Source organism: Hemitrygon akajei, chromosome 16 (genome assembly GCF_048418815.1).
Source record: "Hemitrygon akajei chromosome 16, sHemAka1.3, whole genome shotgun sequence".
NCBI classification, from domain to species: Eukaryota; Metazoa; Chordata; class Chondrichthyes; order Myliobatiformes; family Dasyatidae; genus Hemitrygon; species Hemitrygon akajei.
The window spans coordinates 24,044,133-24,057,235 of NC_133139.1; the positions used below are offsets into that span (position 1 = coordinate 24,044,133).

The window sequence follows — 13,103 nt, forward strand, 5'->3', positions numbered from 1 at the left end:
GGAATCCAAGACTAATTTTTCTGCTCTCTGGCCTTCTGTACATCCTAGAATTTAGTTGCTCCATTGCAGATGGCTGTGCTTTTAGCTGCCAAGGCTGGACTCTCCAGAATTCCTTTCTAAATCCTTCCTCTTGTTGGCTTAGAATCATGCCGTCATCCAAATCTCTCCTGGTATATCTGTCTTAAAATCAAATTTTAATTCTAATGTTTTTGTAAAGAGCCTTGGGACATCTTGCCGTGTTGAAAGGTACAATATAAAATATTTTTTTCTCTAATACACCAAACCTTAATTGGGTAAATTAAAGATTTATTGACCATCATTGCAAGTTTGACCTTTATTCAGTCTGTACAAAGTACGAATCATTTTTGTTTTTTTTTGTAGGATGATGTCCGGCCAGTGATTCAGATGAACCGTCAATTCAACAGACCAAACACAGAGGTCCAAATGGAGTGCTGACTTTGAAGGGAAGGCTGACTCCAATAAGGCCAATTGTCATCTACCCCACCCCCAACTAAAGTTGTATAATCAGCACTAAAAACCATGTTCCCCATTTCATACTGGTGTGGTCAGAGAATAACTTAAAACTCTTGCCTGCAAACTTGCAACATCTTGTCTCACCTAATTGTTATGCTAGGGCAGTCATTTTATTGCAGTGGAAATGCTTACTACTCAGTTCATTGCCTGTATCCTTTCAGGTTCATTTTCTATCACTTTTATTCATAATTTACAAATAAAGGATACATATTAATGTGTATCACAAAAGAAATTGATTTTTCTTAGATTGTTAAATGTTCTATTTGAATCTAAGTGATTTGGATAATGTGGAAGTTTAAGTAACCAATTACTTGTTGGATCATAATAGACCCTTGAGGCCACATTGCTTGCAAATCATGACTTGGTGTAAGCTCTGATCAAAAGCGAAAGGGCCAAAGCCACAAGGAGTTGATTCTGACTGACTTAGAAACTGACTATGGGCTCAGGCAGAGGATCTGGGAAAAGGAATTCAATTGCCTATTATAGTATCTGTCCAGACAACTTCCTCCTTGTCCTAAGAAATTGGTCTTTGTTGATCAATGGTTTTGGGGCCGAAGACAACATTGATGGAGGTGGTTGAGAGTATCTCGATAACATGGTCATTGTGTATTTTGAATTTGTCTTTTTTTTTTGTGTGGAGAAGACAAGTTCCCACATTGGCAGGTAGATGCTGGTGTTGTAGTTGTGCTGGATTACCCGAGCAGGCCATTTGGCCTTTTGCTATATCCAGTGCTCTCTACTATTTCCTGTTGGATGTAGAATGAATCAGATTGGTTGAAGACTGGCTTTTATGGAGAGCAATTGAATTAGAGTTAAGTTAGTTAAGAACAGGAAATGCTAGGGATACTCGGCAGGACATGCAGTAGCCAGAGAGAAAAATGTTCGACATTTCAATTCGGTGATGATCTAACAGAATTTTTTAAAAGAATCTCATTTGTGCAATAGGGACAGGCCCTTCAGCCAAATTTGTACTTGCTGACCATTTGAATTCCTGGGCTTCCAGTATCTGCAGCATTATGCTTTACATTAGTTTTAAGACACAGATACTACATCTTTACTGAACATCCCCATTCATTACTGCTACTGGATGCTTGCTCCAAAAATGGCCACAGATTTAGTGAACTACAGGCTAAGCAACTCCATTGGCTGTAATGAACTTAAGGAAATACTCGGGAGGTTGGGTAGCATCCGTGGAGAGAGAAACAATATTTGAGCTTGATCACTTTTTAATCAAAACTTGGGGGGGGGGGGGGAAGGGAAGAATAAAAATCAAACATGCTTTAACAAGAGATTCTCTAGATGCTGGAAATCCAGAGTAACACACACACACACTCAAAATTCAGTAGGAACTCAGCAGGTCACCTTAGAGAGGAATAACGAGCTGATGTTTCAGGCCAAGACCCTTCATCAGCACTGGAAAGGAAGGTGGAAGAAACCAGGGCACGAAGGGTTACAGGGAGAAGGCAGGAGATTGGGGTTGAAAGGTGAACTGGATCAGCCACGATGACAACACACACAAAATGCTGGTGGAACACAGCAGGCCGGGCAACATCTATAGGGAGAAGTACATTTGTCGTTTTGGGTCAAGACCCTTCATCAGAACTAATGGTAAAAAGAGGTAGTAAGAGATTTGAAAGTGAGGGGGAGATCTGAAATGATAGAAGACAGGAGGGGGAGGGATGAAGCTAAGAGCTGGGAAGTTCATTGGCAAAAGAGATACAAGGTTAGAGAAGGGGGGGGTATCATAGGACGGAAGGCCTTGGAAGAAAGGGGGAGGGGAGCACCAGAGGAAGATGAAAAACTTCATTTTGGGTCTCCTCCTCCTCCCCCTCCCACTTTCAAATCTCTTACTATCTCTTTTTTTCCATTAGTCCTGATGAAGGGTCTCGGCCTGAAACGTTGACTGTACTACTTCCTATAGATGCTGCCTGGCCTGCTGCGTTCCACCAGCATTTTGTGTGCGTTGCTTCAAATTCCAGCATCTGCAGATTTCCTCGTGTCAGCCACGATGAAATGGCGGAGCAGACTCGATGGGCCAAATGGCCTAATTCTGCTCCTATATCTTCTGGTCTAAACTGAAACTGTGAAATAAAAGAGCACAGTGCCCGTTCTCTGAAATTATCGAATTTAGCGCTGAGGCTGGAAGGTTATAATGCATCAATTTCTGAAGATGAGATGCTTTAATCGGAGTTTTTGGGTGATTTAGCATTTGCGGTATTCTGTATTGATCGATCGCAAAGGATTTCAGGATGGCTAGAGAAACTAAATGAGATGAAGTTCCTTTATTTCAATAGTGCAAAAGTTTCAGCCGCTTTGCCCGTGTCCTCCACCGTTCTGTAAAACTGCCGCAGGGTCGGGCGCCTGCGCCGCTTTGATCGCGACCCAGGACTGTCTTCAAGATCTCGGCGCAGTTTTCACGCTCCCCACGCAGCGTGTCCGCTGCAGTCACTGGCTTCCATGAATGGAGTGTTCCTCCCGCTGCCCTCATCCGCAGCGATGAAACGCATGCATTAAGATTTCCAATACTTTATATCAATTGAGAAATCCTCGGATCCTGACCTTTCAATGCAACAATTATTGAAGTGCGGGAGAGGGCGGAAATGAGGAGATACGGCAAAGGCGGTATATTGAAGAGTCACGTGGATCGCTCTTCCCCATTGTGGGAGGGTCTTTTTGCCATCCGAACGTGATCAGACTGCTAAGAGAGAGTCATTCTGTTTTTCCCGTTTTTAAAAAAACGTGACCAGCCTGTGAACACTAGATTGTCGCTTGCTATTGCGATGCGCCCGGGCACTGCAGGAGGAGGACGGGATCACAGGCAGAAACCGACCCCGGAGCAGGTGAAATTGGCAAGAAACTGCAGTGGGAGACGAGCAGTCTCAAAACTCCGCTGAAATCTCTGCTGCTGAAAACCCGAAGCGACACTCTTCTGTCATTAATGAATATTTAATAAAGCGGGGATCTCTCGGCCCTACTTAAACAGACCAGTATGGGCGTTCGGATCGTCAGATACAAAGACAGCGAGAACAGGACTTGATGCACGTAACAATTAACTACAAACCGCAACATTTCCGGGGGAAAAAAATTGGAGCGAATAAGGAATATTGCGTGAAGGCGACTGGGAATTGGACGTATTACTTCAATTTCAACCAAGTATCTCCTGCTGACCAGTGAAGGTCTTGTTTCCTCTGTTTCTGGGATTAGTAACTGAGTTTTTAATTGATTACTAAATGCAGGCTGGGGGTCGAAAGCAGGCGATCAGCATGGTAGAGCCGATGCCTAGTTATAGGGAGATGCTGTTTAAAAGCTTCTCTTGTATGAACACTGCGATAGCGGAGTGCAAGGACTGCGGGCTGGAACTCTCCAAGCGGACCCTGTTGGAAAACGCCTCCCTCACGACTACCGAGGGGCTTCTGTTCCTCGTCTGTGCAGTGGGATGGACCCTCCTACGCAAGGCTGCCTCGCGTTATCTTTTCCAGGTCAGTGAGCGAGTGGGTGTTTGTGCCTCTGACGTTAAGGTGTCAAGACGGTAACGAGCGCTCACTTAGATTACAAGATGGTTCATATTAGACTTCTGAGCCGCAATAGAAACTGTTGGAAACGGCGGTCTCGGGGGGATCTGTAGAATGAGAAATAAAATTAACGATTCCACTCGATGACGTTTCATCAGATAGCGACCTGAACCGTTTAGTTTATTTCTCCCCGCAGAGACGCTGCCGAGTATTTACAACACGTCTGTTTAATTTCAGCGTGCAGCATCTTTTCATTCATATTACAAATACGGACGATATGAGTTTAATCAATTTACCCTGACATTAGTGGCAAGAGAACAAGAAAGGGAGCTCTTTGCGTGTATGCAATACGTTGAAGTATTTGTGGTTCAGTGGGTAATTTGACGCGTATAATAAGCCAGTGGTTTTAATGGCCCACTTATGATCGATGGAATGCTTGTCAAGACGGCCACTGAACATTTTTATCCAGATCGAGCTAAAATTCCCCTCATAGCCTCTCAGTTAGTTAATAAATATAAGCCGCCCTTATGTGTCTTTATTTTAAAAATTGACATACAAGTCCAAGTATCAAGTTGGGATTGTTTCTGCCTCTCATTCATAATACCCCCCCCCCCCCCCAGCCCTGAGACTGATGATTTGCAACTTTTATAAGACCATAAGACCTCAAAGTTCAAAGCAAAGTTCAAAGTACACGTATGTCACCATATACAACTCCCTAAGATTCAGTTTCTTGTGGGCATTCACTGTAAGTGCAAAGAAACACCATCGAATCAATGAAAGACTGCACAAGACAAGAGAAACAGCAAATGTACACAAGACAATACAAAGGGAAAAAAGTTAGTGACCTCAACTCTCCCACTATAGGAAACATTCTCCCCATGTCCAGTCTATATAGGCTTTTCAATATTCAATAGGTTTCAACGTGATCTCTTCCCTCGCCCCCACCTCCATTCTAAACACTGGTGGGTGCAGGTCCAGAACCATCAGACACTTCTCATACATTCATTCCTGGTATATCTTCAATGTCAGCACATCCTTTCTTAGACAGGGGGCCCAAAACTGCTTGCAATACTCCAAACGTGGTCTGTCCAACACCTTAAAGTTTCAGCATTACACCTTTGTTTTTATATTCTAGTCCTCTTGAAATATGCAAATGTTCTATTTACCTTCTTACCACCAACTCAGGCTGCAAGTTAAAATAGAAACAAACCTACAGCACAATACAGGCCCTTCGGCCCACAAAGTTATGCCGAACGCGTCCCTACCTTAGAAATTACTAGGCTTACCTAAGGCCCTCTATTTTACTAAGCTCCATGTACCTATCCAAAAGTCTCTTAAAAGACCCTATCGTATCCGCCTCCACCACCGTTGCCGGCAGCCCATTCCACACACTCACCACTCTCTGAGTAAAAAAACTTACCCCTGACATCTCCTCTGTACCTACTCCCCAGCACCTTAAACCTGTGTCCTCTTGTGGCAACCATTTCAGCTCTGGGAAAAAGCCTCTGACTATCCACACGATCAATGCCTCTCATCATCTTGTATACCTCTATTAGGTCACCCCTCATCCTCCTTCGCTCCAAGGAGAAAAGGCCTGAAGGGAAACCTGCACAAGGACTCTCGATTCCTTTTGTGCCTCTGATTTTTGAATGTGCTCTCCATTTAGAAAATAGTCTGAGCCTGTATTCCTTCTACCAAAATGCATGACTAAACACTTCTCAACACTGTCTTCCATCTGCCATCCTTCTGTAGACCCTCTGCTTCCTCAACACTACCTGCTCCTGCACCCATCTTTGTATCACCTGCAAACTTGGCCACAATGCCATCAATTCTGTCATCCAGATCATTAACATATAATGTGAAAAGTGGAGGGCCCAATGCCAATCCCTCTAGTCAGCAGCAGCCAACCTGAAAAGTCCATCTTTAGTCCCTCTCTTTGCCTTCTACTAGTTGTCACTAATTGGTTATTGGTGCAATGACAATCTACTGTGCCCCATACTAGAAGACTATTGACCATTAATTCAAATCCCACCATGGCAGTTGGGGATTTGCAGTCAAGTAGTTAAATAGCAAAGAATTTTACATAAAAATGCCAGCCTCACTGTAATTAAATGCACAGCTATTGGATTGTTCTTAACTCAAATCTGGTTTGTTAATGGCCTTTGGGGGAAGGATATCTTTATCTAGCTGCTGTCTATGAGGAGGTTGTATGTTCTCCCATGACTTGATGTGGGTTTCCTCCCACATCCCAAAAAAGACATGCATCTGAGTAGTTTAATTATGTGGGTGTCATTCGGTTGCATGGGCTAGAAGGGCCTGTTACTGTGCTAGATCTCTATATTTTTTTAAAACAAGTGCAGCTTCAAGCCCACTAATGTTCCTCTTAGCTGTCTCTTCACTTGAAGGCAAGCAGGGGTGGACAATAATTACTGACATTGCTCCTAGTGTCCATACCCCATAAAGGGGTGCATTCTCTTAAAAGATGCTGTGGCTCCCAACTTACGGGAAGTGCTGCAGATTTTCTGGGATCTTGCTGTGCAGTGTGGTGATACAGCAGAGGTAGCCTGGTAGAGGACATTGTCATAAGGTGGGGGTTGGGAACGGACCCAAATGCAAGACACAGACACTGAAGTACTAGGGACAGGACTAGGTGAGTCAAGAAAGCAAGGGAAGTGGGGAAGAATGCCACTGGACAAGACACAGGCCCTGGACAAGACTAGGATACAGGGCCTGGGCTAGGACTGGACTGGGAAAGTGGGACCTGGACAAGGACTCCGAGCCAGAGACTGGACAGGGACCCGGAACCTGGGTCTTGACTCGGGCTCGGACTCCGGAGCTAGGCGAGGACAAGACATGGCAAGGCAACGGTACCGGACATGGGGGCAGGACGCGGGACTCCAGGGCTGGATGAGGACACGAAGCTCAGACTTGGTCTTGGGAGACAGGAACAGGAATGCAGAGCCTTGGTCACAGACTGGAACCTCCTCGGAGCCTCTGACCCAGATTGGACTTGACTCGGAGCTTGAGACTTGGACACGGAGTGACAAACAATGACAGTCCACTTGAGTAGCGGCAAATGGCCTGCCTACTGAGCTGGATATGAGACGACAAAACAACCACAGTCCACTCAAGGTAGCGGCAAACGGCTGGACCTACCTAGTGAAGGTGAGGACACAAAGAGACGGTTCCTTATCTGGACACAGCAAGGCTTCGGCCTTGCTCCGGTGGTAGAACTTGAGGGTAGCAGGCGAGGCTCCAGGTGTGGGTTGCTGAAAGAAGGGGAAGGGAACAGTCCAGCTTCAGGGTAACGGCAAAGACAACCTTGTCTTACCCAACAGAGGCAAGGACAGGAAGGGACAGATCCAACCACAGGGTAACAGCAAAGACAGCCTGACTTACCCCACAGGGCCAAGGACAGGATACTGACAAGACAAACCTCACAGAGGTGAGGACAGGACACTGACAAGACAAACCAGCACCTACACTCGAACCCAGGGCCACTTATATTCCCGGCGCCATGACAAGAATCAGGTGCCTGTGATTAAGCCCAAGTGAAACAAGTGACAGCCGGAAGACCCGGAGTCTGGAGTCCACGGACCGGACTGTAAACCGGAACACAGACTTTACGGACTGGACCATGACAGACATTGTCTGACAGGTGTCAAGTGTGAGGCTTGTCCTCATCAGGGATCAACTTTAATTGACATATACATTTAAAAGTATTAGGAATTTGCTGTGGTGTGTTGGTCAGGGCATGACATACGACCAAAAAAAAATACAAAAAATAATTATATGTAAATAAAAACAAGCTAAAAGTTTGAGGTTAAAGGATGGATGTTGAGTAACGTGCAGAAATAAATACCAGCAAGCATTTACAATGTAAACAACATTATTTTAAAAGTGGTTTAAAGTGTCCACAGTGTAGCGAAAGAATTAATAGATAGATGGGATGGGGGAGGCTTACCAGAACAGTTAATCAGATCTTCTGGGAGAAGAAACTTTTAAGATGATGTGAAGCTTTTGTTTGAATAGCCCTATAGTGCTTTTCAGAAGGGAGCTTTTAGAAAATGCAGTTTGCAGGGTGGGTAGTGTCTACACTTGGTATACTTAAGTGAAAATGTCGACACTGGCTACAAGTCTTAGGCAGCACAGTAGCATTGTTGTTAGCATGATGCTTTACGGTATCAGCAACCCGGGTTCAATTTCTACTGCTGCTTGTACAGTTTTCCCTTGACCATGTGGGTTTCCTCCGCGTGCTCCAGTTTCCTCCCACAGTCCAATGACTTACCTGTGGTAGGTTAATTGGTCGTTGTAACTTTTCCTGTGATTGGGCTAGGATTAAATTGGGGGATTGCTGGGCAGTGCAGCTTGAAGGGCCTATTCCACACTAGCTCAATAAATAATTTTTTAAAAGTCTGATATCTGACTGGTGAGCTTTGTCTCCTTACTGCTGCTGAGATACTGGGGTTTGGTTAGAGATTTTGAGGGAAAAAAAGTGTTAAAACAATGATAAGTGTTAAAAATGTAAAATTAAGTGTTAAAACACATGAAGTAGCTGTTGATTAAAATCCATAAATATACCATGATAAAACTTGCTGTTCAGTGCACAGTATCGACACTCCAGTACCATGGAAGTCCAGACTTCACAGTTAGGTCAGAATGTCCTGTAGTTATGAAAGGCTCCATATGAATATAACTTGTTTTACACTTTCACCACCTGTTCTATGCTGAAAAAATAACCCAAATTATATGAATGACTATCCATCAATGTCAAATCCTCCTTCTCCTATAAATGAAAGTTGGCTTTGCCAAACTAATAAATGGGCTTGGCTGGATACAAAAGAATTTCCAGCCGCTCGGTTCAGTTTCTTCCGTCACAATCCTGGTCCCACCGGTGAGTCCAGGGGTGGAGATAGCGGGCAGATGTGCACACATCTGCCCTCTGGTGGATAGCTGAATTTCATGCTGGAGTGTGCAGGTGCGAGAGGCAAGGACTGCTGGCTAGCAGCCAGCATGTTCCTGGGGACTGTTTTCAACAAAATTTCCTTAAATAGCATAAAGGTCACTGACCTGAAACATTAAGGCTTTTTCTCCCACTTGGCATTAATGCCACTTGACCTATCGAGTGTTACAAATATTTTTTTCGTCTAAGTTTTAGTGCCTGCTGACTTTTGCTCTGTGCCAGATGCAGGGTTGTGGGCAGCTTTGTGATTGCATCATGGCCTCATTTTGAAAGTAAGTAGACTTTAGGGGATATGATAAGTGGTATCATATTTCTTCTCCGCAAATGTATACCAGAGTACCAATTGAGGTAACACTGAATGACTGCATCACCACTAATTGAAAAGGTTGCAGTATCTGGATGCTAGTTGTGGGATTTACCTCTGAGCAAATTGGCCATCACGCTTCCATGCTTTTATACAATAATACACTGACGGTGACCAGATTTTGCTACCTTGTTACAAGGACTACAGAAATACATTGTTGGCAATAGAATGGGTCAGGATCATCAATGCAATTATGAATGGTTCTATATAAGAAAGTTTATTCTTTCACCTTCCTTCCTGCATAGACAAAAAGATCCACAAATTTTCCATTTGGTGATCACCATCTTTCCCACTCCTGGTAATATCCCAAACACTGTCTTTCTCTACATTCTAAAAGATCTACAATGATAACAGAAAATTTGTATCAAAATTCGAAGTATGTATACTATATACAATCATAAGATTTGTCTCCTTACAGGCAGGTACAAAACAAAGAAACCCCATAGATCCCATTTAAAAAGGTTGTCAAACACCCATATACTAAACAAAAATAGTAAAGTAAGCAAATAACATTCAGAACTGAAGTTCATGAAAGTGAGTTCACAGCCATCAACCAAGTCAACATTGCAGCCAGTCCAGGAACCTGTTAGTTGCAGGACATAGCGTCTGCTCGGCCCAGAGATGAGTAAACCTCGCCGAGCAGCGAGCTGAACACCAGCCCACCCCCCGGACCCCGGACCCCTGACCTTTTCAATCTGGCCCAGAGCGTAAATAGACTAAACATCAAGTTATTCCTTGCTCTCTGACCTGGGCCCTGCTGCTTCTTGGGCCCAGACCCCATCATCTGATTCAGCCCATTTCCAACCTTTCTGATCTGGCCCTGTGCTTAAATCGATCAGTCATCGGCTTGCTCCCACTCTTGGCCCAGGCCCCACTGCCTCAACTCTGCCTCGCCCCGCTTCTGCTGCTTTGAATCGGCTCCAAGTTTGCCAAACGTTGACTTGTTCCTCGTTCTCGGACCTGGGTCCTGCCGCCTTGATTTGACCAAATTCTAATCACTGTGAAAATCAAATACACTGTAGATGCCAGAAATCTGAGATAAAAACAAAATGCGGGAAGTACTGTGTTGTAATATTCTCTGTTCTATGTTTCCATTGGAAACTTTCTCTCAAGCATCCAGATTGGAAACCTATCGAATGTTGGAAAGCCTCGATAAAGAGGATGTTTCCTATGGTGGGGGAGTCTAAGATCAGAGGACACAGCCTCAGAATAGAGGGACGTCCATTTAGAACGGCGATGAGGAGGAATTTCTTTAGCCTGAGAGTGGTGGATCTGTGGAATTCTTTGCCACAGGCGGCTGTGGAGTCCAAGTCATTGGATATATTTAAGGCAGAGGTTGATAGGTTCTTGATGAGTCAGAACATGAAGAGTTATGGGGAGAAGGCGTGAGACTGGAGCTGAGAGGGAAATGGATCAGCTATGATCAAATGGCAGAGCAGACTTGATGGATCAAATGGCCTAATTCTGCTCCTATTTTTTTACAAATACTCAGCAGGTCAGGCAGCATCTTCAGGAAGAGAAACAGAATTAATGGCTCAAGATGAAGGCCCTTTGTCAGAACTAGGAAGCTTGTTAAGTTGCAGGAAGGCTGGATGTTTCTTATAGGGTGTAACTGGGGTGACCATGGGGATAAACTGTAAACAAAGTTATCTATTTAGTGACTGAATAGAAACAGTTAGAGAGTGAGAACAGGGACAAAAGAATGTAGGGGTTGCAAAATTCAGAGTAGAATGTGGTTATATTAGTACATATCAGGGGCATACCCTATCCCCATTGTCCAGGCAGCTTAAGATTCATTTGTCTCCCTTCCAAGTTTTGCCAAAGAATTTTTGACTTGAAATATACGTCTGCTTCTTCTCGCACAAATATGGTGTCACCTGCCAAGTATTTTGGTCATCTTTCTGCTTTGATTTCCCACCAGAATGCACATTAAGGACAAACAAGATGAAGGAGAGGCCTGATCATGATGTTTGAAACAGTAAGATACTCAAAACTGATAATTACCTGGAACCTGCAGTAGGCCATGAGGCCCAGCCTCCTCCTACTCTTTGACTGATCCTATCGACATCGACAGAGAACATTACAGCACAGGAACAGGCCATTCAGCCCACAACATTGTGCTGAGCCAGCTAAAAAGCAAATCAAAAACACCTAAACTCGAATTCCTCCTACCTACCCAATGTCCATTTCCCCCCATTTTCCTTACGTGCATGCGCCTATCCAAATAGCTCTTACAAGCCTCCAACGTATTTGCCCCTACCACCATACAAAGCTGCACGTTCCAGACATCCATGACTCTCTGAGTTAAAAAAAAACTTGCCCCTCACATCCGCCTTGAACCTTCCCACTCTCACCTTCAATGTATGCCCTCTGGTATTAGACATCACCACCTGATCTTTATTTCCCTCATCTTCACCCGCCTTAATACAGTTTGTTGATTCCAGGCTGATTCATTGTTGGAACATATAATTAGAAGATGTAAATTACAGATCATCACAAAAGAACCAAGGCTGGGGTCTTTTTTTTTAACCTAGAGGGCTTTGAAGAAAAAAAATTGATTTTAAAACATGAAATGGAGAAACACTTTGGGGAAGTGTTTGAAATAACAAGAGCAGACAAGAATGGACAGGCACAATTTTCTTTGTAGTTATTTTTGATGTATTGAAATTAGCCTTTAGCAGCACACTGTGGTTGCAGTACGTGTGAGTTTGCAAGTGTAGTGTAGTTTGTTACCAAGGTTACTCCCGCAGCATTTCTGTCCCTTGTGACAGGACCCCCCCCCCCCCCCACCCCCCGAAGGTCGAGCGCCAGTGTTTTCAGAATACCATCAGTTTTCTTTTGTGGTATCGCACTGTCTAATTTGTATCTGTGTTTGGTAGCTTCAGTTGGCTCTCACTTGATCAACAAGATGGATTTTTCCACTTGGTGAAACCTTGACGGCGCTGTGACAGTGAAGATCATGAGAGAGCTGCTCACCCCACTTCAGAGACCACAGGAAATCGACTGCAGCCTGAGCAGCATCACTCTCATATTGAAAATTAATAGAAAGACTTGCAAATTTGCAGCCTTTCTTGTAATTTCTGCATGTCCCGCTGTCTTTAGGTTCAATGAAACACCTCAAGGTCATTCTTGGAAATGTAAGAAATGGGGTAACTAAATAAATGCACAGAAAGCTCCCAAAAACAACAAAATGATAAAGACAAAAGAGAGACTGTTTTCCTGGTGGTCTTTGAATAATCCCACAGGAATGTTTTGCATTAATCTGAGGAAACCCTGATTAAGATGGCACCTTCAACAGTACAGCACTCCTCAGTACTGTCTGCATATGCCTCCGAAGCGGGACAATTTTCTGACTCCAAAGCTACATTCATAAAAATAAATTTTGAAATTTGATACTCAAGGCAGCGTTAATATTGTTTCCACTCCTATGGGTCCATGTTTGAGTTGTGGTATCACTGAAGAAGTTTTTTTTTTGCTAGGATTAAGTAGCAAAGGTAAAAACGTTGTGGGAGTGCTGATCACGAACTTCCAGTTACTCAAGATCCCATTTGTAAATTGAAAACTCTGCTAGTGATCGGACTGCCGAAGGGTCTCGGCCCTAAACGTCAACTGTACTCTTTTCCATAGATGCTGCCTGGCCTACTGAGTTCCTCCAGCATCTGCAGATTTTCTTGTTAGCAGTTGATTAAGTTTAGTGACCTTTCTTGCTTATAATGAAGACCAGATCAAT

General features: G+C 44.0%; 2 protein-coding genes across 6 annotated transcripts in view; both read left to right on the forward strand.

The window, feature by feature from the left end:
• LOC140740354 (CTD small phosphatase-like protein 2) overlaps nt 1–766 on the forward strand; it is a 37,435-nt gene extending 36,669 nt beyond the window's left edge. For all 4 annotated transcript variants that reach the window (XM_073069498.1, XM_073069499.1, XM_073069501.1 and 1 more), the window contains exon 12: nt 382–766. In XM_073069498.1, the coding sequence (XP_072925599.1) occupies nt 382–456 (75 nt within the window). In that variant the 3' untranslated portion in view covers nt 457–766. The remainder of the gene's footprint in view (nt 1–381) is intronic.
• Nucleotides 767–2,954: 2,188 nt separating this feature from the next.
• Nucleotides 2,955–13,103, forward strand: part of cers1 (ceramide synthase 1) — a 48,664-nt gene continuing 38,515 nt past the window's right edge. The window contains exon 1 of one of the 2 annotated variants that reach the window (XM_073068419.1): nt 2,955–4,013. In XM_073068419.1, coding sequence (XP_072924520.1) covers nt 3,765–4,013 — 249 coding nt within the window. In that variant the 5' untranslated portion in view covers nt 2,955–3,764. The remainder of the gene's footprint in view (nt 4,014–13,103) is intronic. The other variant, XM_073068418.1, reaches the window with a different exon arrangement.